At 41.1% G+C, this 27,059-nt stretch overlaps 1 protein-coding gene across 3 annotated transcripts in view; it reads left to right on the top strand.

The window, feature by feature from the left end:
* DNAAF1 (dynein axonemal assembly factor 1) overlaps positions 1 to 25,931 on the top strand; it is a 41,876-nt gene extending 15,945 nt beyond the window's left edge. For 2 of the 3 annotated variants that reach the window (XM_074201980.1, XM_074201984.1), the window contains 11 exons: positions 8,599 to 8,734; positions 12,623 to 12,714; positions 15,598 to 15,819; positions 15,909 to 16,075; positions 18,243 to 18,364; positions 19,114 to 19,271; positions 20,878 to 21,057; positions 22,189 to 22,280; positions 22,757 to 22,819; positions 23,315 to 23,639; positions 25,395 to 25,931. In XM_074201980.1, the coding sequence (XP_074058081.1) occupies positions 8,599 to 8,734; positions 12,623 to 12,714; positions 15,598 to 15,819; positions 15,909 to 16,075; positions 18,243 to 18,364; positions 19,114 to 19,271; positions 20,878 to 21,057; positions 22,189 to 22,280; positions 22,757 to 22,819; positions 23,315 to 23,639; positions 25,395 to 25,501 (1,664 nt within the window). In that variant the 3' untranslated portion in view covers positions 25,502 to 25,931. The remainder of the gene's footprint in view (positions 1 to 8,598; positions 8,735 to 12,622; positions 12,715 to 15,597; positions 15,820 to 15,908; positions 16,076 to 18,242; positions 18,365 to 19,113; positions 19,272 to 20,877; positions 21,058 to 22,188; positions 22,281 to 22,756; positions 22,820 to 23,314; positions 23,640 to 25,394) is intronic. The other variant, XM_074201981.1, reaches the window with a different exon arrangement.
* The last annotated feature ends 1,128 nt before the right edge of the window (positions 25,932 to 27,059 follow it).

The raw sequence follows: 27,059 nt of genomic DNA, 5'->3' as shown, positions 1-27,059 counted from the left end.
TGATCAGACTCCATATTATGAATGAATTTATCTAAAGATTTAACATCATAACCATTTGGACATTAAAAAGATATAATGTCTTCCTCTTCCTTTGAGCCGTCCTGGGTAATCATTTAAAATGATGAGGTATTCTCTTGATCCAGAGAACCCCACAAAATCATGCAAGTCAAGGGGTTCAAATCTCCAGGTCCACTTCAAGAACACCCGTGAAACAGCTCAAGCTATCAAGGGCATGCACATCCGAAAAGCTACCAAGTATTTGAAAGATGTCACATTGAAGAAACAATGTGTTCCATTTCATCGATATAATGGTGGCGTTGGCAGGTGTGCCCAGGCTAAGCAGTGGGGTTGGACACAGGGTCGTTGGCCAAAAAAGAGTGCTGAGTTCTTGCTGCATATGCTTAAAAATGCAGAGAGCAACGCTGAATTAAAGGGTTTGGATGTGGATTCTCTTGTCATTGAGCATATCCAGGTTAACAAGGCTCCCAAAATGAGACGGCGTACTTACAGGGCTCATGGCCGAATCAACCCATGCATGAGTTCTCCTTGCCATATTGAGATGATGCTTACTGAAAAGGAACAAATTGTTCCTAAACCAGAAGAGGAAGTTGCTCAAAAGAAAAAGATATCCCAGAAGAAACTGAAGAAACAAAAGCTTATGGCACGAGAGTAAATATGGCATTAGAGTGCAAATAAAAGTGAAATGAAAAAAAAAAGATATAATGTGGCATCCTAAGATAATAACCATCAATGGAGGTTGATGTACTATACATAGAAATCTTTTTGCCAAGAAGAGTTTAGTAGAGGTGACCATTTTGAAGGATTCTAATAATCAAGCAACCAGTCAATGCTTATTTACTGTTCCAGACTCTGGGCTAAGTTCTGGAAAGAAACAAAGATGACATTCTAATGGGGAGAAGGGGATAGGGGTAGCATGCTAACAATTGTGTATATACAAGTTGATATCCAGTGTTAATAGAAAGCCTTCTCATAGGGCCACTAGCAGGATGGCAGGGTTGGGGAAGCCAGGAAAAGCATCCCTTCCTTCTGTTCTGTGACTCTGCCCAGAGATGGAGCCTCATGTGGGAGGAAGAGAAAGGAGGTCTTGGAAGCTGGAGCTTAGCATTCAAGAAAGAGGCTGGAAAAGTCTTGTGGGCCAGACTGAGGAGGATTTTAAATGCCAGAGGCTTTTATACTTGATCCAGGAGGTAAGAGGAAGCTACTGGGGTTGATTTGGTAGAGGGAGGATTTTGGGGGGAGAGGGTGGCGAAGGAGAGGATTAACATGGTTGGACTAAATGTTTAAGAAATTCACTTTGGCAATTGACTACAAGTGGACTAGGGACAGTTGAGTGAGGAAGGCTTTCCCTAGGGTGGTGGCTGTTTGAGGGGAGAGAAGGGAATTCATAGGAGAGATGTGAATGTGAGAAAACTATATTGGGGGCTAGTGACAATGCAGAGAGGAGGAGGACTTCAAGACTACAAGCCTGGACAAACAGGGGAATGGAGGGTGCCTTCAGCAGGAATGAGAAAGTCAGGAGGGTTTGGAGAGGGGAGGAAGGAAATAATCTGCTTTGGACATAATGAAGTTGAGATGCATAAGGGACATTCAGTTTGAAATATCCAAAAGACAAACTGATGATTAGGATTGAGGCTCAGGATGGATATTAGGACTATCTGGGAATCATCTGTATATATGGGAAGTAATGTCAGTCAAAATAATATAGAGAACAGCAGGCCCAAGACAAATGACTGTGGTACAACCATAGCTGGCATAAGTCAAATGTAGATCTAATGAAGGAAACTGAAAAGGCTTGGTGAGATAACAGGAGAACCAGGAGAGAGCAGAGTCCCAAAAACAGAAGCACCTTTCAAGGAGAGAGTGATCAGTAACAACAGAGGCTGCAGAGACTCAAGGAGGTTGGGAAATGGGAAAAGGCCATTAGATTCGGTGATTCAAGGATCATTGGTAACTATGGAGAGAACAATTTCATTCTTGATGAGGTTGGAAGCCAGATTGAAGGGGGGGTCTAGGAATGAGTGAGAAGAAAAATGGAAATACAGAAAGGATAATGGCCATCAGGGATAGTCAGATTAATAAGTGAGGGTTTTGGGTTTTGTTTTTTTTTTTTAAGGATGGGGAGAAGTGGGCTTGTTTATAGGCTGCAAGGAAGAAGCCAGCAGAGAGGGAGTGGTTGAAGATTAGAGGAAGAGTAAGGATCTTAGAAGGCCTGCTCTTTGCCTATCTGGGCCTGCTCTTTGCCTGTCTGGGATTGCTTCCACAATGCAGGTGTAATTGTGTTAAGACTTGATGTTGAGTCTGTGGACAAATGTTAGACCTTGATTTCTGACAAATGGATACAGTTCACTCTTGGGTATCACCTTCTAATCTCCATGGTCCATTTTCCCCTCCTCCTCTTTCCCCATCCATTTGAGTTCTCTCTGGTTTTTCATTTTGTTTTGTTATTTTTTGAAGGCAGTGGGGTTAAGTGATTTGCCCAGGGTCACACAGCTAGGGAATTATTAAATGTCTGAGGCTGGATTTGAACTCAGGGCCTCGACTCCAGGGCCAGGGCTCTGTCCACTACTTACTGCCCCCCTCTTGTGTGTGAAAGTGATGAGGCAACCAAAGGGATCCTCCACAGAATCGTGTTATGGATGGCAGAGTAGACTAGTCACCAGGGCAGTCTCTCTTCAGGGGTGCTCCATGGACCTTCCCCCAAAGTTCCGGCCTTCGGATCCTGCCTTGTGCCCTGCTTCTGGCTCTCCTCTGCCCTCCCTTGATCCTGAGCATTCCTGTGCCTGCCATCCCTGTCATATTCTCAGAGTGTGACCTCTCATCTCAAAGGTCAGTCCCATAGAGAACTACACGCAGCACTGCCAGACATGAGTGTGAACATGAGTGTTCACACAGCTTACAGTGTGACCTTAGAGCTTTGGATCTCCGTGAGGCAGAGTACCAGGCAAGTCACCCTGAATGATTTATGACCCTCTCCTCAGAAACTGTATCTTTCCAAGTCCTGGGTATTTTCACCCACCATCTTCCCTCTTGTTGTTGGGGGCCCCCCTTTCCCTTGTCACCAGTAGGATCCGGTGTCCCTCTAAACTCATCACTCTCTTACGCCTTGTTAGCCCAATCTGTTGCCAAGACCCATCATTTCTACCTTTGCAACATCTCTCAAAGATGCCCCCTTCTCCCCTCTGACACAGACACCACCTTGGTACTGGCCCTCATTCCCTCATTCCTGGATCCTGCTGCTTCCCCCCCTACTTCCATCATCTCTTTTCTTTTGAAGTTCATACAATCCACATCTTCCACCTTATCAAAATCCTCGTGAATATTTTGATAGGTTCCCAGGTCCCTCCCCTTCTTTCCTCAATGAGTTCTCCCCTCCCACAATTTTTCCCTCCTCCCCAACTTCATACTGACTCTATATCATAAGCGCTCTGCATCCTATTCATTTCCCATGATCACCTCCTTCACTCTTACCTCAGCCACATGATCATACCCTTGATTTTGTTACCACTTAAAGTGTAGCACCAACATGTTCAGGAATAATAAAACCCCTCATATGAGATGTCCTTTCTTTCCACTCTAATCCCTCTGCCTTCCTTTATCAAATCCTTTTTGTCTATATCATGCTCTCCAATCCTTTGTCCTTTCAATTCTCTCTGACTCCATCTCCTCTGAACTAGCCACCCTCTCCTCCTTTCCCTATCTTGACTCTTGGAAACCAGTTCAACTGTATACTGCCCATTTTTCTTGAATCTTGGATCCCTTTTACCACCAATTATGCTCTGCCAAGCTCACCCTTGGATGATTCCAATTATCTACCCTTGCACCTCTACATCTGCAATTGAAGGTAGAGAAAAATCACAAAACTATTCTAAACTGACTCCACTATAAATTTATGTTACATAGCCTCAACTGAGCCCTCACTGCTATTAGGCAATTCTGTCAACTTCTCATCCCATTTTCCACAGTGACTCTTCCAAACCTGTTCATCCCTGCTCAAACCCTATGGCTCCTCCTTCCCCAGAACTTTATCTTTATATTTTATTGAAAAATAAATTGAGACCAATTCCTCATATCATTTATATGCCTTCTATTACTATCTTCTCCTTTACCCATTTCATACCAAGGTAAACCCCTTTACTCTTATGCAAGCTGTTTCCTCTAGCAGATTGCCCTCACTTATAACCTACACTTTCTCACCTTTAATCTCTCCCTAACTACCTGTTTATATTCTATCTATAAATATGTTCATATCTCCCCATCGTGAAAAAACCCTCACTTGATCCTTCCTTGCCTGCTGACTTCAACAAGGATAAAAATGGCATCAAGATCAGTTACCATACTGATCAATTATTTAACTTGAAAAAGCTGCAAGCCAAGGCTAATGTGGAAGGAGAGGTGGGGCATGACTTTTTGTTCACTGATGATTGTGCACTCAGTACAGTTTTTGAGATGCAACAAAGGATGGATCAAGTCTCTGCTGCTTGTGCTTATTTTGACTTGACAGCAAACACGAAGGAAGCAGAGGTTCTCCACTGGCCAGCACCATATGTGGGGCTATTGGTTGCAGCACATGGAGATGTTTGGAGAACTGTAGACAAGTTCACTGACCTTGGCAGCACACTTTGTCAATGAGGGTGACCAAGGCATTGCCATAGAAAGCTCAGTGTTTGGGAAGCCCTGAAAGAAATTGTGGGAGAGAAGAGATATTAGGTTGCCTACCAAGCCTGAGGGTCAACAGCTGTTGTGCTGATCTCATTGCTGAGGACCTGTGAGACCTGGATAACCTACTAGCACCATGCCAGGTGACTGAATTGCTTTGTCTTAGGAAGATTCTGAAGATCAACTGGCAGGAGAAGACACCAGATTGCAGCCCAACTGCCAAGCATTCAACTCTAATGCAGGGACCATAAGTCCAGAGAGCTGGCTTCATGGCATGATGTCAAACATGCATTTGCCTAAAAGACTATTTTACGGAGAATTTACATTAGGCAGGAACACTCTCAAGACTCCTCTTAAGAACTTTGGGACGTGAGATGTTTCAACTGTGAGCATGGGAGACCCTGGCACAAGACCACCCAACTTGGCGTGCCCTCAACAGAGGAGGTTCTACACTTTAAGAACAAAGCAGAATTGTAGTAGCTCGAAAGAAACATGAGATGCCCAAATTTAAAGATATCTCCACCCTGAGTATTCATTCAGACTGTTGTGTCCAACTTGTGTAGAGCCTTAGGAGCTTGTATTGGACTCCTCAAAAATAGCCAGACACCCCTCACTTAAGCCCAACATAGAGATGTCCTTGTGGACCACAACCAACCTGCCAACTATCATTCTATAGGCTCCTTTAGAAGACCAACTATAATTGGTGTCTCCACACTCCGGTTCCACTGTCTATTAACCCTTCATTTGGCTCCCTGCCCCTCCTCTTCTCCAGCACCGTCTCACTTGATCTCATCAGCTCCTCTGGATTTAGCTATCATTTCTCTGCTGTGAGACTCAAATCTATAACTTTCCTGCCCTAGGGTCTCTGCTGAGCTCCAGTGTGGAGTCTCCAATTGTTTGCAAGCACCTGGAACTGGAAGATGCCAATAAAAATCTGAAACTCAAGAGTGTCCATATCTGAACCTAGTCTTTTTCCCCTCAACTCTCTTTCTCCAAGCTTAGCTATTGCTGTCAAGGACACCACTCTGCTGTTAGTCCTCCTTACACTCTCCCACCCTCTGACCCATCTCTGCTAAAGGTTCCCTCCTCTCCGTTGACACTGCTACGACTCTGGTACAGCTCTAGAGTGTTACAAGTCTCTTCCTCCTCCATGCCATCCTCTGGGCAGCCACCAGAGCAGAGGCACAACCATGCCACCCTCCCATGACACCTTAAAGCTATGCCCCCGTCCACCTTCATCCATCGGCCCTGGCCTTCTGACTGTACCATAAAGAAGAAGCCCCCTCTGTCAGCTCTGGCCCTGGATTCAAGTCCTGTCTCAAATCCTATTTCTACAGGAAGCCTTTCCTGGCCTGCCTGCCCTTTCAGCATCCTCTTCACCCTGCATGTTCATGATTGGTGCATGAGGGCAGGGCTGGCTTTGCCACAGTACTTAACACAATGTTTAGCTTATAATAGGTGACTAATAAATGCTTATTGATTGGCTGACAGTTGAAATAACCTGCTGCTGCTTTTTCTCCCTGTCTTTCCCAACTCATCCATTCAGTTAGCAAATTGATCTTTCTAAAGCTAAAGCCAGACCAGGTCACCCTACCTCCCCACTCAGTAAATTTCATTGATTCCCTGTCTCTTCCAGGATCCAGTATAAAAACCCTGTTTAGCTTTTAGAGTCCTTCAGAACCTAGCTAGCCCCCCTCATAATTTTCTAACCCTTTTTTATTTTTAAATTGTGTAAATTTTTTAGTCAGTAAAAATCTGCCTTCTTTTCCCCTCACCCCCTGAAATTGAAAACACGTGTATGTGTATGTGTGTGTGGGGGGGGGTTGTCTTTCTTTTGTTCAAAACATCAACATCAGGGTGGTGATGCCATGAGAAGCACAAGACTTGGATGGGGGGCGGTGCTGTACTAAGTCACCAGCCTCACTTTCTCCTCCAAAACTATCTGGATCCAGTGGCCAGATATGGATTAGGATGACTGGAGATGGTCATGTATGTACATATACATATATTTGGTGAAACATAATTTCTACTTTAACCATGTCCAAAAAAAGACTATTATTATTATTATTATTCTTGAGTTCTGCACCCTACCATCAGGAGGTAAGGGAGTAGACATGGTCCATCATTAATCCACTGGAATTGTGTTTAGACAGTATACTGCTCAGAGTTTCTAACACTTCCAAAATTGTTTATTTTTATGGTATTGTTATCTTTGCAGAAATTATTTTCCTAGTTCTCATCACTGATCCCAATTCAGTCTGTATTAGTTCCTACACATCTTCCCAGGTGTTTTTGAAATCATTCCCTTTGTCATTTCCAATTATGCAATAATATTGTGTCTTATACGCTTTAGCTTGCCCAACTATTTCTCAATTTTGGGGCATTCTCTCAGATTCCCTATTCTTTAATACTTCAAAAAAGAACTCTAATATTTTTGTACCTCTTTAGAGTTTGCTTTGCTTAGGACTAATCCCTCCCTTAATCTAGTGTTCTTCTGCTTCCTCCTTCCTCCCTTTCCTTTCTCACCTATGACCAGACCTGAGCTAGAAAAAGGTCTCAGACCTGGTCGGTGTCACACAGGAGAGCTTGCTGAAGTCTTGAGAGTGTTCTTGACTAGTGTAAATTCTCTGTAAAAGTCTTTTAAGGCAAATGCATGTTGTGGCATGGTGCAACGTGGCCACTGTTTCTCGAATTACTTCATCTTTGATCTGGGGCATTTTCTGGGTCTGTGGAGTTTTACAAGGAGAGCTCTCTGTATAATTTACCTATACTCTGCCATCTTTCCACCATGCACACACCCACAGAGTGAGTTACTGTGATACTGGCCTCCTGGCTGCTACTCCCACCAGCCTCCCCAACCTGCCCCCCAGGACACTGACCCTGCTCATCCTGCTTCCTGGCTTCCTTCGGGTCCCAAATATATGTGATGTGCATGAATGAATAAGCAAAGCAATACATTGAACTTGATTGTTGCATGTTGTCTTCCCTTCACATTAAATGCAACTCTGAGGGTGGGGACTCAGGTTTTCCTTCTCTGTGGCTCCCCCTCCTTGAGGCCCTTTATGAATATGTATTATCCCTTACCTAGCCCTCCCTCTGCTTAGGGGTCCTGATTTTAGAGTGGTTTTACCAGTAGCAGCCCCCCTTCTGAGAAGCCAACCCCAACATCCTCTCATCAGAATGTGACCCTGTAGAGTCTTAGATGAAGAACTAGACCCAGAAGGTCATCTTATCAACCCTCCTCCTCTGACCTGGTCAGTATCACACAGGAAGCTTGGGACAACAGCTGGGGTTCTAGGCCTGTGTGTCCACCTCCACAGCTAGCCCTCTGTCCCCATGGTACTTCTCAGTAGACCATCTTGATGCATGTTTGTGGCCAAAAACATTGATCACCTGGTGGTCAACCTCTCCACAAATAGCCAGGAATAGAGACCTAAAGGTGGTCACCAACCCCCTAGAGTTGATGTTGCACTACAATAGCTTTCAATTCAACTGGACCCTAGATTAAACTTCAGACTTCGGAGGGAACAAGAGCAAATCAGATCCTGAGAGCTGATGGTTAAATCTTCAGTGTGAGCTTTTACACCTCAGCCATGCAAGAAACCAAGGCTTGATTTGTTTTGATGATTATCTGCAATGATAGAGAAAACTGTAATAGTGCAGATTAAATTCAAAAGTGTTCATGCATTCATTTTCTTATGGGGAGCCCTCAATTAAACATTTACTAATATTTACTCACAAGCTACTGTTCAGATTTAGAAAATGTTTACATTTTTCTTTGTTTTTCTGTTAGAATTGCTGATATTAATAGCAAACAGGCTAAAATGCTGATATTAGATTCAGTTAATGATTGGAGTCCTTTTTATAAAATTATCATATTTTACTTGTATTAATTACAAAGAAATCTCTTCTTTCTTTCAGAGATTAATCCTAAGGAGAAGTTGACAGACAATTCTTTGGAAAAATGGCACCAAAATGAGCAGACACAAAATGATGATCAAAACTCAAAAACTTATGTCTATTTCCAAAAAGCTAAGGAAAAGGAAAATTCTCATAGGTAACGTTATGGTGTTTTTGGGGAAAGGCTAGGATAAAAGAAAGTAGTATGGAATAAGCTCCTATCTCCTTAGATAAGACAGAACAACTCTAAAATGCTATGTAGTTATTACATTAAATTTTTTTAAATATTGCATTTCCCTCAGTGTCTATCAAACTCAAATCCCCAGGGTCCATATTGACTTAGAAAACACAAAGTAACATTATGGATATTCTATTGTATTTTTCATTTATTTTGTTAAATATCCCAATTACCTTTTTTTAATCCAGTAAACATTTATTTAATGTTTTTATCTTGAATAAGCAGAAGAATGTATTTATTTGTGTCTAATGCATTTTGTACAAAAGATGTTTTTTATGCATTACTAAAATATTCTTGCTTAAGAGTAAACATAATACCCCCTTCCTCCATTAGATATAGACCCCCATGAGCAATAAAGTAAAGGAAAGAGGGAAAAAAATGTACTTCAGCCTGTGTTACAACACCACCATCTTTGTTGTGGATGGATCCCATTCTTTATGATAAGTCCATCACAAAAGCTACTTCCATATTTTTCCATTTTTCCACCATTTCCATTGCTGATCACAACTCCCTCCATTCATACCTCCCCACTAGCATATACTATATTTTTTCCTCTCCTTTTACTCTGTCCCTCTTCTAAAATGTGCTGTAGGGTAGCTGAGTGGTGCAGCAGACTGATCACCAACCCTGGGGCCAAGAGGCCCTGAGCCCACATACCACCCCTAAGGTCCAACAACCACCTGGCCCTGTGGTCCCGGACAAGCCATCCAATCCCAGCCCCTTGCAAGAAGTAAAAAAGAAAATGTGTTATATCTGACTATTCCCTCTTATGATCTACCCTCTCCTCTTATCACCCACATCCCCCTTTGCCCTGCCCTCTTCTTTCCTTTTTTTCTCTCTAGATATCTATACCCTATTGAGTGTGTATGCTGTTTCCTCTCTGAGATATTTCTGATGAGAGTGAAAGTTTCCTCAACCCCCTTCGCCTTCCCTGCTTCCATACCATTGCAAAAGCTTATTGCAAAGTAAAAATCTTTTATATGAAATATCTTAGCCTATTCACACCTCTCCTTTCTCTTACTCCTAGTACATTCCCTTTTAACTATTGACTCCATTTTTTCAATATATTATATCTTCAAATTCAGCTCTCTTCCTGTGCTTCATCTATAAAAGCTCCTTCTATCTTCTCTATTAACTGAGAAGGTTCATATGAGTATTATCAGTATCATTTTTCTATGCAGGAATACATGTAGTTCATCATCATTATGTCCTTCATATTTTACCCTTCTCCACTCTCTATGCTTCATCTGAGTCGAATATTTGAAGGTCAAACTTTCTGTTCAGCTCTGGTCATTTCAACAGGAACAACTGAAATTCCCCTAGTTCATTGAAAGTTCATTTTTTCCTCTGGAAGAGGATGTTCAGTTTTGCTGGGTAGTTGATTCTCAGTTGCATTCCAAGCTCTTTTGCCTTCCAGAATATTATATTCCAAGCCCTACAAGCCCTTAATGTAGTTGCTGCTAAATCCTGTGTGATCCTGACTGCAGCTCCACTATATTTGAATTGTGTCCTTCTGGCTGCTTGTAATATTTTCTCTTTGACTTGGGAGTTCTGGAACTTGGCTATAATTTTCCTGGGGGGGGGGGGAGGTGGATCTCTTTCCAGGGGAGGTTGGTAGATTCTCTCAATTTCTATTTTGCCCTCTGTTTCCAGAATATCTGGGCAATTTTCCTGTAGGAATTCTTTAAAAATGAGGTCAAGGATCTTTTCCTGGTCATGACTTTCAGGTATCTCAATAATCTTTAAATTATCTTTCCTGAATCTGTTTTCCAGATCAGTTGTTTTTTTTCAATGAGATGCTTTACATTTTCTCCTAATTTTTTATTCTTTTGGTGTTGAAGTATTGTGTCTTATCTCTTTTTCAATCTGGCCAATTCTGCTTTGTAAATAATTCTTCTCCTCAATAACTTTTTGAACTGTTTTATCCATTTGATCTATGCTGGTTTTTAACATGTTACTCAGCATTTTTTTGGATCTCCTTGACTAAGGTGCTGATGACTTTTTCATGTTTTTCCTGCAGCTCTCTCATTTCTTTTCCCAATTTTTCTTCTATCTCCCTTGATTTTCAAAATCTTTTTTGAGCTCTGTCATAGCCTGAGCCCAATTTCCATTTTTTCTTGGAGTCTTTAGATGCAGAAGCTTGTATTTCCTCATCTTCAGATTGAGTATTTTGATCCTTATTGGGATCACCGACAATGTATTTCTCAATGGTGTCCCTCTTTTTTCTCTGTTTACTCATTTCCCCAGCCTGTGCCTGGTTTTGGGGTGCTTCCTGAGCTTTTGAGTATTACTAGGACATACCCCCCCACAAGGATCTGAGTGTGTGAAGCTCTGTCTTTCCTCCTAGTCTGTTAATAACCACAAGTGCACCCCTCTGCCACGGGGCTGAAATGGGGGGGGGCTGCTGTTCTATGAGGGACCTAGACTGTGATCAGGATCTGAATGTAGTCAGAGCCCCAGAGTCCTGTTCCAGGCACAGAGGACAGACCTTGGAAGTCTTTCTCCAATCCCCTACCTTTGGTAGGCTGAGCACTCAAGGCTCAGTTGCCTGGGGGCTCCTGCTTACCCACTCAGCCTGCTTCCCTTTCCTGGATCTGGACTGCTTTGGCCACTGCTGCTGAGTGTCCTGAGGGCTGGGCTTCAAGCGCTCACTCTTGCAGAGGGCCCCTGCTGATCTTCCACGTTGTGCCCAGTGCTCCCTGGGGTGTAGGTCAGGAAACTGCCCCAGCTGCCGTGAGCCGCCCCTCTAACCCCATGGAGCGGAGCCTTTCCACTATTTTCCAGGTTAACTTGGTCTGGAGAATTGCCTCACTGGATCTCTCTGTGGGTTCTGTCTCAAAAATTTAGTTAAAGTCATAATTTTATGATTTTTGAAATATTATGGAGAGAACACTTAGGAGAGGTTCTTCTCCTGTCACCATCTTGGCTCCACCCCCCAATTATCTTTTAATATGGTTCAGGTGGCACTTAGGAGTTGCCACTGGAGTGTTTGAAATCTCTGCTGGATACATTGAAAAGAAAAGAGTTAAAACAGTTCTTATAGGCATCAAGCTTCCTAACTATTTCAGTATAAATACTTTAGGACCATGTCTCATCACTTGACTTTTTTTTCTTTTATTCATCCTGATTTCCTTCTTCTTTTAAAAACTTTATTGATGCAGTAGATAGAACACAAGCCCTGGAGTCAGGAGGACCTGAGTTCAAATGCAGACTCAGACACTTAATAATTACCTAGCTGTGTGGCCTTGGGCAAGTCACTTAACCCCACTGCCTTGCAAAAACATAAATTAAAAAAACTTTATTGTTTTTCTTTTGATCCATTAGTCACTTCCTAACAGTGTCCAAACAATATCCACCTTTTCAAATAGCAGTTTGACCAGTACATAACTGTTGGAACTGTTTGGAATTCTGTGGCCACTCCATATTGTTTGCATTGTTGTAGTCACAGAGACCTACCATTCTTCCAGCTCTACTTTCCTCACCTCATTATCTTCACTTTGAATTTCTCAGATTCTTTAAAATCCTTCATATTTGTCATCCCATATTTCATTTCATTCATATATTTATTTTCTCCCTAATTGTTTGACCACATTTTGTTTCTAATTGTCATTAAAAACACGATGATGACTATTTATGTTATGCATAGGTCCTTTCTTCCTGTCAATAATATCCTTGAGAGGTAGTCCCAATAGTAAAGGGTCAAAGGGTATGAACAATTTAACTTTTTCAGATAGTTCCAAATTGTTTAACATAAATTTTAGAACTGATTTTTTAAAAATCACTTAATTTACTTTATATCAATTTCAGAATGACAAAAAGTTTGCTTAGAAAACTTTGCAAGGAGCAAAAATTGTATGTGACTCCAGAATTGAATGACACACTTTATTTACACTTCAAAGGTAAGGCTCCTGTTTTTGGATAGAAGCTCAAAAGTTTACCTGTGGGCCTCATGGTAGATGAAGTAAGAAGAGGGCTGGATGGAAGTCAGAAAACCAAGATTGAGTCCTGACCTTTCCCTCACTGGTGTGAGGGGTGCTCCCTGACCCTCAGCTTCTTCTATGGGGATAGAAATCTCACACTTGCTCTACCCATTTTGAAGGATTACTATCAGTGAGAGAATGTGTAAAGGAAGGGAATAAGTATCTATGAAGTATCTGGTGCGAAGCAGATACTGTAGGCAGAACTCAATAGATTTCTCATTGGATTCTCACAAAAACTCTGAAGGCTGTTTCTATAATGAAGGAAGGAGAAATTGAGATCAGAAGTTTGGCTGTTCTGCTCTCCAAAAGGCAAGCTGCTGTCTAGACTAGAAGATGCACTTTATGAGATCCAACTACCTTCTAATTGGGTGCAGGAAGCAGGACAGAAAGCTTGATATCCTTTTCCACCAAACACAAATTTCACGGTGAAAACTCACGAAAATGAGCAAAGAAATACACATGCACACACAGACTCTTACACACATAGACACATATACACAATCACACAGAGACATATGCACACAGAGACACATGCACACACAGTCACACCTAGACAGAAACAGACACATATACACAGTCACACATGTACACATGCACACAGAAACATACAGACATGCACACACAAACACACACACAGTCACAAATAGACACACACACACACACATAGAGACCTGCACACACAGAGATACATACACACAAACACACACACAGACCTCCCTCAACCCAAGGAAAATTCACAACATCTTTACTGCTGCAGTCTGGGGACACATGTCAGCTTCCTCCATCTCAGCAATCTAAAGTAGGCTTTCTATCAACCATCTTCTCTTTGGAAATCCAGAGTTCCCCAAATTCAAAGAAAATCAGCAGATTGAGGAAAGCTGAGTTCTCTTATCTCTGGCCCTCACCAGCTCCACCCTGCCCCTCATATAGAGATGGCATAGACATGGGGCATTGACCATTCTCCACTAAGGAGAAACTCTCATACCACTGAACTTTGGGACTGGTCACTATGGATTTTACATTTTTGAGGAAGACCATTTCCAATAAAACAATATCAATAAAACCACAACGGTGCTCTCATTTTGTTTCAGCAAGTCTCCAGAGATTGGTTTTGTTTTGTTCTAGTCTTGTGGGCTCAATAAGAGCTGTTTACCTACCTAGCCATTCCTTTCACACTTGAACTTTCATCTACCCTTGAGTTTAGGAGCTTTCAGCTTTGCTCATATCTCACCTAGATTTTTGTGAAGACTTGCTGACTTTACTGTTCAGAGCCTAGTCGTTCCCTTCCTGAATCCCTCCCATATAGAACAACAAGACTACAACTGCTTCCTAAAACTATGCTCAAAATTGACTCCTTGACCATTGTGTCCAGGACAAACTCTTGGCGTTGGTATCCTGCTCTCCATACCCTAGGCTCTCTTTCCTTAACCGGTCTCCAGCCAGACCAGGCCTTCCCCAGGACAAACTCAATCCCTCCATGGCCTTGACCACTCCTGCAAGGGACGCTCATCCATTGTGATTTCCTCCTCTAGGCAGCCTCTTTTATAAATTTGTCAAAGACTTCTCCATTTTTATTTTATTTTTTCTTATATCACTATCTGAACCAGCCATTCTGGTCTCTAAGTATATTCAGTATAACATTAACAATGCTTTTTTTGTGATTTTCACTAATTATTTCTTGTCGCCTTCTCTGCTCATTAAAGACAAGAAATAAACTCTTCCTAAAGACCAGTGTCATCCCATCATTGAGTATCCACCAGGGTACCTCACACAAGGTTGAAGTAGCTCATGCCCCCCCTTCCCTTCCATCTACCTGCTTCAAGTTCCTTCTCTTCCTTGGCACACCCCCCAACTTACCAGCTTGGGCCTTAGACAGGAGAGAACCATGGGTTGACCCACTCTACCCTATCCAACAGATGAGGAGCCTGACATTTGGAGCCAGGGAGCTGCTCATCTGAGATCATTGCCAGCAAGAAGCCTCGCCAAGGCTAGTGCCCAAGCACTAGCAGCTCTGGGTCCTGGAGGGGTTCCTATAAAAAAAAATCACGGACTCAGAACAGGCTCAATTGCAGAGATCTTTTGCCCATCCTGTTACAACCAACTTTAGGCAAAACTCAATTGATAGCTGCCTTAGAGCAAACTAGGTGGCACAATATGATGGTGCACTGGGCCCAGAGTCAGGAAGATATGTTCAAATTCAGCCTCAGACTGGGTATCCTTGGGCAAGTTGCTTAACCACAGTCTGCCTCAGTCTCCAAGGATGTAAAATGGGCATAATAATAGCACTTACCTCCCAGAGGTGTTGCAAAGATCAAATGAGGTAATGTATCTTAATAGTGCTTAGTAGAGTACCTACACATTTCCCCTTCATGTTCACCTCCAACCGGTCTTGGGCACCATCCCACCAGACCTTTCAACCCTGGGTAGAAAGGTGAGGGAGCTTGAGTAACAATGAGCCCCAGTCCCAGAGGAATCACAAGCAGCCCTGTTTCATAATGTGGAGCAGAGTCATAAACATCAACGTAAGAATTTCTTCCTAAGTGTTGTGTAACAGGTCAAGGGCATAGGGAAAGCTTCCAAGAGGAAACTGTGGGGCAGAGATTGGTCCATATTGTCTGGGGGATAGTGAGTGTGGATGGGAGGAACACCAGGCAAGGCCAGGCCCCTCCTGGAAGGCCTTGAAGAGCCTACCCTCTGGGTCAGGCCATGACCCAGGTGGGCTGTGGCATCAGGCTTTGGGGTGATTCTTGCTTAGCTGCGACCAACTCTCCTGGGCTTCATCTGTGTGTTCATTTGCTCTAGGTTTTGACTGCATCGAGAACCTGGAAGAGTATACAGGATTACGGTGTCTTTGGCTCGAATGTAATGGGATACGGAAAATTGAGAACCTACAGGCGCAGACAGAATTGCGATGCCTCTACTTGCAGTTAAATTTAATTAATAAGATTGAGAACCTCGAACCCTTGACAAAACTGAGTTCCCTCAACCTCAGTAATAACTATATCAAGACCATCGAGAACCTCTGTAAGAAGCACCACAGATGAAGTATCACTCTGCCATCTTGTCCTTTACCTTTCCCATAATCTTCAGTGCTTCTCTTTTATCTCTTTCAGCTTGCCTCCCAGTTCTAAACACTCTGCAGATTGCTAACAATCTTCTGGAGACTGTGGAAGACATCCAGCACCTCAAGGACTGCAGCAGTATATGTGTGCTTGACCTTTCCAACAACAGGCTGAGTGACCCTGATATCCTCATTGTCCTGGAGATCATGCCCGACTTGGTAATGAAGCCTCGTCAATTAGTCTTCATTCATTCTACCCATCAGTCAATCCACAGGACTTACTGGGCACCTCCTGAGTGCTAGGGATGGAAACTCAAAGAAGAAAGTCATTCCTCTTTAAAGTTGCTAAGAATCTAGAACTGTAGCTTCATAACACTAACTTTTCTGCATAGTCAGTTCTGGGTACCACATTTGAGAAAGAACATTCAGGAAAAACCTCTTGCATCATTAATTGCATGACTTTGAACCCCTCTGAGTCTCAGTTTACTCATCTATAAAATGGGGACAATGATATTTTTGCATTATCTACCTTTAAGGTTGTTGTGAGGAAGATGCTTTATGTGTGTGAGTTGTGACAAACTGGATCATATTCAAAGAATGGCCACCAAAATGGTGAGGCCCCTGTAGACCACCCTTTTCTGGATATTGAAATGGGAGATAAAGAGAATTAGGAAGGATGAGAGAAAGGGTTAGATGTCCAGCTTGACTGCAGAGGACAAAAGATAGAAGCAGTGGAGAATCAGATTTCAGTTTCACATAAGGGAAAACATAATGATTTTTGGAGCTGCCCCCAGGAAATGAACTCTGCCCTCTAGAATAGTGCAGCTCTGTAAGAAGAGATTGGATTGTCAGGGCTATTCTAGAAAGAATTCCAAGAGGTGGACCTCTAAGGTTCCTCAAGAGGGAAAGGAATTATTGTAAGCATAAGGATATTTGAAAATGTATATATCTAGCTGTTATTTGGTGACCTGCCTTGAACTTCGAAAACAGAAGAGGAATAGTGAAAATCGGAGGAATACAGGAAGATCCTAGAGCTGTCTTAAGTACTTGATCCATATTATAACTGCTCTTTTTGTCCTCTGGAGGGCTAAGTGGGTGAGCACAGTCTGGAGCTCCATACACCAGTGACATCCCCAGAATATGATAAAGAGGCATTTTTATGCTTGAGACAATGACTCCTATGTTTGACCATCAGTGCTTTTATTTTTTTAGGGTTTTTTGCAAGGCAGTGGGGTTAAGTGGCTTGCCCAAGGCCACACAGCTAAGTAATTATTAAGTGTCTGAGACCAGATTTGAACTCAGGTACTCCTGACTCCAGGGCCAGTGCTGTATCCACTGCGCCACCTAGCCACCCTGACAAGCAGTACTTTTGATTTGAAAGTTGATTTTGGTTGGGAATGGAAATACTGATTAAATCAGACATAGATTGAGTCTAATTAAATGGATTGAAGTAGAAGAAATAATTTAATCACTAGAGATGGACAATATCAGAAATAAATTATCCAGGGTGGGACTCTTAACTGTTTGTTGTGTTCTGACCCTCTCTGGCAGATTGCTGAAACCTTTGAAACTCTCTTCTTAATATTGTTTTTTAATGCATAAAATGAAATATAAAGAAAACCAGTTCTATTGAAATGTATCATTTCTCATTCAAATTCACAAACAGTCCCCCTGAAATTGGGGATCAGATTAGTCATAACCTTTGATCTAGATTCTAGTATAAACTCTTAATTTTACAGGAAAACTGAGACCTAGAAAATGTTATATCAGACACTATATAATTATTGTCACATTTGATCCTTACAACAACCTAGGGAGGGAGGTACCTTTATTATTATTATCCCCATTTTACAGAGAAAGATGAGACATTCAGAGGCAAGTTCAACCAACTAGTGTCTGAGGCTGAATTTGAACTCAGGTCTTCCTGACTCCAAGCTCAGCTCTCTATCCACTGTACCATCAGAAGCCTCAAGAATCTTTTAGTTAGAGGATAATTTGCATCATTTTTTTTTTGTTAAGGCAATGGGGTTAAGTATGCTTGAGAATGAATATATCTAGCTATTAGGCAATTAAGTGTCTGAGGCCAAATTTGAACTGGTGCTCTATCCACTGTGCTGCCTAGCTACCCCAGTTTGCATTATTCTTGAAAACTTCATGAACGAAATATCAAACCATAGTCAAAGAAAAAGAGCCATTCAGGTATCTGAAGAATTCCAATGAAAAAGTGATTCTTAAATTACCTGATAAAGGATTTGAGAAGTCATAACTTTTTTGTGAAGATATATCTTATAAATTCATAACCTCTTCATGCACAGAATATGAAACTATCTTAATAATAGCAATTTTATCTGCAGTACTTAATTTTATTGTGTTTCTTTGCTTTTAGCGTGTACTGAATTTGATGGGAAACACAGTAATTAGGAAAATTTCACACTACAGAAGAACTGTTACCATTCGACTGAAAGCCTTAACCTACTTAGATGATAGGCCTGTTTTTCCAAAGGAGAGGTAAAAATAATTTTGATGAGTTTAATAGACAACTCTCACTTGACAGTTCACATCACTTTCACAGATATCTCATTTGATCTACCAAACAATCCTTATGAAGAAAAGTATGAATACTTTATCCTTATTTTACAGATGAGAAAACCAAGGCTCAGAGAGGTTACTTAGCTTAGTCACATAGATTGTTAAGTGTAACTAGACCTGAGATTCAAATACAACCTCAAGTGTAATACTCAGAGTAAATTTTAATTTTTCAGATTGTCAGACATAAGGTCAAACTTCAATAGTTTAGATTTTTACTTGAGGAGAAAATTGTAATGGAATGAAGAGTTTGAATTGGAGAATATTTTGGAGAGAGTTTTTTTTTAAAATATGCATTCACTTGTACCAACTTCATTAAGAAAATCTGCTTTAGTGATGAATTTAGAGCATTAGGACACATACACACTTTCCATCACTGGGCTGGCACCCCTGGCAGAACTTCCAGAGCCTACCTCCACAGCAACAAATTGCAGGGACATGTAGAATCAGGTGACTTTTTTAAAAGGAAAATTAACCATTAGCCCATTTTTTTCCCCATAGGCAAAAAAGGATTTATAAATAGGTTCACTAGTTTTCCATTGAGAAAAAACAACCTTTTGATCATCCAAACATATACTCTTATTTTCTTTTGAATTGCAGATTTTTAAATCTCATACACACCCCACTTCTAAGTGTTTCTGAGGAATTCTGTGTTTTTCTCTTCTAAACAGAGCATGTGCAGAAGCCTGGGCTATAGGAGGGACTGAAGCTGAGAGGGAAGAAAAAGGGAAATGGGAAACCAAAGAAAGGAAGAAGATTGAAGATAGCATTGAAGCATTGGCCACGATCAGGCAAAGAGCATTGGAGAAAAAGAAACAGAAAGAAAAAGGTATCTTGATAAAAAAGATGAACAGTCCCAACAGAGCTCATTTGGACACATTAATCCTTCTCAATATTAACTTGAGAGGCAGCTTGGCTTGGCAGCTGCCACTAGAAGACCTGAGTTCACAAGGGTGTGTGATCCTGGGCATGTCACTTAATTATTCATTGCCTTGTACAACTTGGATAAATTGTGATATGCATCAGCAGAAAGATTTGTACACTGGGAATTCCCTAGACCAATGAAGTCCACTGTCTTCCCCTGACTGATAACTTTCACATAATATGCCCTATCCTAAGGTTCTGCAGTTGCCTCTGCTTAGCTCAGTTCATCTTCAGATTGACAGATAAGACATGGTCAAATAATGAGAAAAATTTGACTCAGGCTATGAAAAAAATTAATTTTTCAAAATAACCCATGTTGAGCTAGAAAATAACTCAACATATAATTAAATAAATTTTATTAATTTTAGGTCTTTACAATTTTATACTAATTTAATTGCTCTCAACTATTTTTTAAATCAATTTTTAAAAGTTTAATTATTATGACAATTTTGGCTTTCTCCATTTACATCCTCTTCTATTGGATACTTTTTCATGACACAGAAATAACCCTAGATTCTTGAAGGCTGTGTCAGGAGAGAGTGAGCTGGCAGGTCCTACTCAGTAAGGTGAAGGAGCCTGGGGGGATTTCCCCAGATGGCCCTGATAACAAGCAGTGTCTCCTTCATGGTGGGGGGGGGTATTCTGGATCAGCTTGGCATCAGGGTGATGAATTTTTTGACTCTAGGTAGTCTTGACACTGGCTGCATCAGAGCAGCTTGTGGTTGGCTTCAGAAGTCCCCACGCCAACCATTCAAACCAAAAGCATAGAGTTCATGGCTTCCTGAGTCCCCATTGAACAAGACTCTACCACTGTCCAAGGCTGCTTCACTCAGGTCTCTGTATTGGGAGTCCTTTCCCCAGGACATAGGGAATCAGGAGCTGGCAGTTGCTGTGTTATCTAATATTTGATGCTATTAACCCCTTCAAGGGTGTGTGGGTCACCTCCCAAGAATCTCTTAAAGGCAAGGGATGTTCATCTGCTTCTCTTATATCCTTCTTAATGCTGCTTCCATTTATGTGTTAGGGTTCTGGGCACACCTTCAGGACTGGCAGACCCCAAGCTGGGGCTCCGTCCTGCCTGGTGGATACTATGCACCCTGTTGGGGTGGACTGGTAGAATAGTGGTCATCTTCACCATCACAGCTGGCCTGTGTATACTAGTTAAAGATTTACAAACACATTATCTCCTTTGAGTCTCATGTCAACCTCGGAAGGGAGGTGCTACTATGATCTGCACTGTACAGAAGAGGAAACTGAGCCAAACAGGATCAGTATCTGACTCGACTCCAGCTCAGCTCTTCTATGTCCAACACTAGCCCCCCAACACTGCACCTCTTGGCAGTCCTCAGTGTGTTGGGAAGTGAAGAGTACATAGGTGTCAGGGCATAGTTAGGTGGGCTTCCCTGTCTTCCAGGTGATGGTCGAGACAGCGTCCCCATTGATTGGTTCCTAACATTTCCATAGACATAAGTCTGAAGTCCTCCTCTTCTTCACTCTCTCACTTCATGTAGAAGAGATGTCATCATCCAATGACAGTATGAACACAGATGAGGGCACAGAAGAACCTCCCCAGACCTCTGAGAATGAAGAAAAGCACCAGAAGATAGAGAAGTTTGTCCAAGAGAGTTTTGAGGCTCGGGATGAAGTCTTTCCTGAAGATTCAAAAGGGAAAAGTAAGGCAACCATTAAAGGTGAGGGGTGAGACCCAGATTTTCAAATGACAAACACAGCTCCCAGACCCCAGAGCAGGACAGGAAGATAATATCAAGTTAGAGATGCCCATGAGCAGAGAGCCAAGCCATGCCTCACTCTCTGTGAGTCCTTTAGAGAATAAACATCTGCTGAGAGGTGTCTGCAACAAGTCATCAGACCTGGTCTTGGGAAGTATTCTTAATGCCTTAAACTCAGGCTAATCCAAAGTTTTTCTTTGAGCAGCCACTTGCTAACAGTAACCTGGGGAGGACTGAGCTAGCTCTCAAGAATGCCTACCCTTTCCTTCCTTGACTCCCTGGCCTTGTTAAGACTTCCTGTCCCTCCCCACCCTCTATAAGCACAAGAACCTTCTCCTCTCTTCCCCCCAGCCCCCCCCCCCCCACCCGGACCAGTCCATGCCCTTCCTGACCTGGCCCTGTTGGGAGGCAGCTCAGTCCGGCCAGAGTGAAGGCTGACCTTTCTGCTGTTGCAGTATTACCTCTGATCTTGGGAGTAGCTTTTCATTATCCCTCTGGTTTCAAGGTTCCTGAAGTTGTTTCTTAGGGTCTGACAAAGAAGAACTATGATCTCAAGACCAGACTTCCAAATCACTCTGTGGACACTAATTACATCCAAAGAAAGTGTATTCTTGGTAGCTTCTGCCCTTGGAGGAACTCTTTCCTTTTTTAAAGATTTTTATTAGGAGATTAATATTAAACATCAATACAACCAACTGAACATTTTTAGTTTTTACATTTAAATTCATTCATTGCACAAAGCAGCAATTTCTCCAGACCTGCACAAAGCAGCAATCTCTCCAGACCCTCATCCAGATTTTGTACATCCTTGTTCACGGCTTCTTCTAGGTGGTCACACATAGTAAATTTGTGTCTCATTCTTCTAGCCTGAAATTTTTCTCTTTTGTACAGCTTTTTCCATGTTTCTTATGATGTGGGTGGCCCTTTCTAACTTCAGTGTCATTTCCTTTTCCACAGTCACTTCATCCTAGATTTGGGGCCTATATTCTTTTGTCCATCTTATTCTTGGACCTGTTTTCCTCTGTTTATCAACTAGAAAACAGCCTACAAAATTAATTCCAGGATATATATACAATATTTACTGTTCCTTAGAATCAACATTAAAAGCCCCAACTGCAGAGAAGGCAGAACTAAATGGAACTGAGGAATTAGAACTGGAGACAAAGAACAAGCTCTTCATTGATGTATGTAATTGTTGTCCATGGTGATTAATATTTATTTTATAATCTGCAGTATCTAGTTAAATATAACTCCTCTCCAAGCCAGTCTTTCCCTGATATTAATAATAATCGGAGGGCACTGGTGGTGCATTGGATCAGAGGAGAGGTTCTCTTCTCAACTTGACCACTACATGTCCTGTTGATCTGGGCTTGTGGCTTCACCTCTCTGAGCCCTCATTCTAACCTATATAACATGGAGGGCTGGACTAGATCTCTAGGACTCCTTCCATCTCTGATATCCTGTGACTATTCCACATTTTTACTGCAACTTTCCAGATAGTGGAGGGTGGAAGGGAGGGAAGCCACTATTAGATGCTTCCTTTTCCACTCCATTTTGCATGGTGGGCTTCCTCTGGGATTGGTTTCTCTGACAAAATTCTCAGGACGTTTTTGCTAACCCCTCCTTCTCTGGTGACATAGTTTGTAATTTAATCTTTCAGGATCTGCCTGATCTAGAAGATATAGAGGAGGATGAGACTTTCCTCAACAATTCAGTTGAAAATGTAAGTGTCATCAATGATGGGAGTTGATTTTCTCCTGTGCTGAGGCCTCTGGTGGCAGCTTGCCTTTGTGAACCTCCAGTGGCTGTGGCTGGCCCACATTCTCTTGGGGCACACTTCCTGGGATCCTGTCAGTGGACACTGGCCTGGGAGCATGACTGATCCTGAGGCTTTAGGGTCAGTCCTGGACCCTGTCTCTCCATCAGGGTCTTGGACAGCCAAGTCGAGCTTCTGCCAGTCAGAAACAGAACACTGTTCCTTTCCTTCTTGGGGAGGACAGGGAGATATAGGAGAGACTCCATGTAGAAGGGACGCTTGGATGAAGAGAGTGGCCTCAGGGGTGCCAAGGTATGGAGAGGCAGGAGCTGAGGAAGGCCTTGGAGAAGGCCCAGGCTCCTTGCTGGTGGGAGTTTGGACAGTGTGGATTGGGGCATCCATTTCAGCACCTGCCTAGGGGGAAGTGACAGATTTTCATTGTATCTCCTATTCTTTTAATAGAAAACCTCTTTTCCAAAAATTGAAATAATTTCTGGAACAAGTGATGACAGTGAGCCTGAACTGGAGAAAGACAGTACAATATTTAAAATTTCTAAAGATACCTCAAAGAAGACCATCACACCCCTTACAGAAATATTTGAAACAGAATCAACCAGAAACTTGGAGACCAAAAATGACAACACAAAGCCTTCAGAACCATTGATTCAAGAGATCAGTATAAACCCATCAGAGGAATCAGTGGAGTCCCCAAACTGCAATGAGGAAAATCAGCAAACTCGTGTTGATGTAGATAAGAATGATGCTCCAGCTTCACCCTCTTTGTCAGGTAACGTGGAACTTCCCAGGTACATGAGAAGCCTATTTCTTCACTGAAAATATACTGGTATAACTTTGTAAACAGTCTCTGAGGGAAAAATCTGGCCATTCTCAGAGGACTGAAAACTGGAAGAGGCAGGTCTCAAAGCCAATCATTTTCCCTTGAGCTGGGCCAGGTTTCCCGGTATGGAGTCCAGGGACTCTCAGGTTATCATCTGTCCTGGGACCTGTAGTATTCAGTGATCTGCCATTTAAAGTGGCAGATTCTCAGCTCTAAGGTATAAATTGATGCTCTCATATAATCTAGAGTTTGTTTTATTTTGGAACCCTATGCTCCAGATCCAAGAGATGACTTTGTTTGCCATATTTTACATCTTTTCTAAATTGAAACCCGATTTAATTATAGAAAGTAACTTTAATCCAGCTTTGACATGGATTAGGATTGAGATTATGTCATGAACCCTCTGGAGACAGTAATTCTTATATTTTAATATCTAGTAATAACAAGGGGTTACTTAATTTATATAACAATGCTTTAAGGATTCCCTCATGCCTTCTTCCTAGCAACTTGAATAAAAGAGGTAGGAATTTACTTACCCCATTTTACAAATGAAGTAACTGAGACTCCAATTGAATAACTTGCCCAGAATGCCACAGCTAATGCCACAAGCCTCAGACCCAATGCTAAGTGACAGTCTTTTCTCTGACCAAGACAAATCATATCTACCAGTTGAATGATGTTACTCAAATTCTGCTTTTCCTCTTTGTTGTATCTCTGTGATTTGGTATTCCTTTCTCCAATTAAAGTAGCCACAGCATCGAAAAAGCTTCTTTGAGAAGCTGGGCAAGACTAAGTCCACCACAGAACTCTAGTTATAGAGAATATATTACTCCTTGGTTCCTTGGATATAATAAAATTCTATTGAAGAATGAAAGAATGAAAAGAAACCTTTTTAAGATTACACATTTAATGAGGAAATAATATATGAAGTATTAGTAATAAAATTCAAAATTTAATAATCATTTATAATAAATTAAAACATTGAAGATGAAAACATAATATAGACCAATAGCAGAAATTCTGGTAGAGTTGTCATCTGCCCTACATGTTGGTCTCACCATAGAAGGAAAAATTTCCCTGGCTTCACTAACTTTAAATAACTTGAACTTTTTACACTTTCGATGCCTTGGACTGTCATTCTAAACTTGGACTTAGTGATGATCCTCTATAAACACATGAAACAGTCTTGAATTGGGAAGGACAGCAACGGATAAAGCAAAGAACCAAAAATTCATTCAAACCATGCAGAGTGATAAAAGCTGCTAAATGAGTAGATGATTCCTGTTTGACTTCCACACTATTTTTTAAAATTGGCATGCTCATTAAAAACTATTAGCACATAAATATGGTATCTGTTGAATATGGCAAAAGCTTGAATGCTACTAGACCCTATGGATAGGATATAGCATTAGCGTATTAAAGTATAGAAGATAATCCCTCTAACCCCAATTAAGTAGCCAGCATGACATTTTCCAAAGAATAAATCTGTGGCTATTCATAAATTAATCAAGTTCAGGATTATATTAAATAATTTTCTGCTAAACAGTGAACTGTTAAACAATTTAAAGAAGCTAGGAATATCATCGGATTATTGAACATCTCTGTATATGTAAACTTGTCTTTTAACAGAATAAACAGATTTCAGTAATTATGTCATCATATTTTTCAGGAATAAAGCTGGCATTTTGAATTGTGTTTCAACAGGAAATGATACTTCAAAAAATAAGGTGCAGTTTTTGATAGACACCGAAGATTTGCTTGTGCATGGGAACAAGGAAGGCAATGAAGACATTGAATTTGGGCTAGATTGAACATCAAAGAAGACAGTGTGGGACAGTTAACATTTATTTTCCCCACAGGTATAGCCAGTTTTAAGGGCAGTTAATGTAAATCTGTAGAATTCTGAGGTTATTACTTGAAGAATTGTCTTTATTGCCCAGTGAAAAATATGCTGATTATTTGACATTGCTCCACCATCCAGAGAGACATATTTCCAATCAATAATATGAGGGTAGGGGAAAAAATGATGTGGCAGTCTTAGATAAGGAAGAGTACCAAGACTTCTGAAGTTGAATTAATCTTTTTTAGAATGTTGACTTATTCTTTTAGCCTTTGTAAAGTATGTAAAACAGTATTTTTCAAATTTATAGCGTGTGATTTCTTTTCTGGTTAACATTGATTTACTATATGATATAACTATATGTTTTCCTTTTGAGCTTTATAAAAAATTTTCAACTTCAATTTTGAGAATCTGTCTTTATTTTCATATATAATTCTGCCCTTTAAATATACATTAAAGGCAAATTTATCCTGTTAATATTTGCTTATAAATTTGGAAGCAATTTATTATTTTATTATAAACTTAACACTTCTTTAATAGTATGTTCAGTTGTATTCAACAACTATTATTAAACCCCTAGCATGTGTAAGATAACTATCAGTAAATCTCCCAAACATTAAAATCTTAACTATTTATCTTTTTGATAAAAATAAAGGGGGGAAAAAAAGAAAATTGGTAATAGAATGCAAATTTTAACAAAATATAGATAACATCTTCAGTGCCTAATCATATATGAAATATTGTTGGCTTTAGGGTTTTATATAAAGTTGGAAGAAATGGGTATGTTCCAATCCTGCTATCATTTTCTATAAAATTTCTATATTTATTTGCATTCTTCATATTTATCCTTTTAAATGGCAAAGTATGATATGACTGATGTCACAATTTAGTTATTTACTAATCATTGGACCCAATAATTTTAATATTTTTGCTATTACCAAGCAACCATGAATGATATTATAAAGTTAGATCAATATCAGAATTCTTGCCAGAGTCCTCTTTGATAGGTTGATCTTCACTTGGAAGATGGTCACCTACTTGAGAGCCAGTATGGCTTCAGAAAAAGATCGAAGAACAGTCAATATAGTGTTTGCTGCCCAATAATTCCAGGAAAAATGCCAAGAGCAGAATAGACATCTATATACATTTGTATAGCTGACCAAGATCTTTGATACTGTCAGGCCTGTCCAAATTTGGTTACCTGGAGAAATTCATCAGAATTATGTGTCATTCTCATGATGGCATGCTTGCCCAGGTTCTGGGTAGTGGACAATGCTCTCAAGATTTCCCAGTCAACAGTGAAGTGAAAAAAAGACTGTATGCCTGCTCTTTTCATCATGGTTTTCAGTCATGTTATCAAACACCTTAAATGAGGATGAACATGGTCTCAAGGTCAACTACTACACTGATGGCTAATTCTTCAACTTGAAAAGGCTTCAAGTCAAGACCAAAATAGAGGGAGTGTTAGTTCATGATCTGTTTGCAGATGACTGTGTCCTCAATGTAGCCTCTGAAGCTGAGATACAATA

The sequence above is a fragment of the Macrotis lagotis genome, chromosome 1, assembly GCF_037893015.1.
Source record: "Macrotis lagotis isolate mMagLag1 chromosome 1, bilby.v1.9.chrom.fasta, whole genome shotgun sequence".
Taxonomy (NCBI): domain Eukaryota; kingdom Metazoa; phylum Chordata; class Mammalia; order Peramelemorphia; family Peramelidae; genus Macrotis; species Macrotis lagotis.
This window is presented reverse-complemented; position numbering and strand designations above follow the sequence as displayed.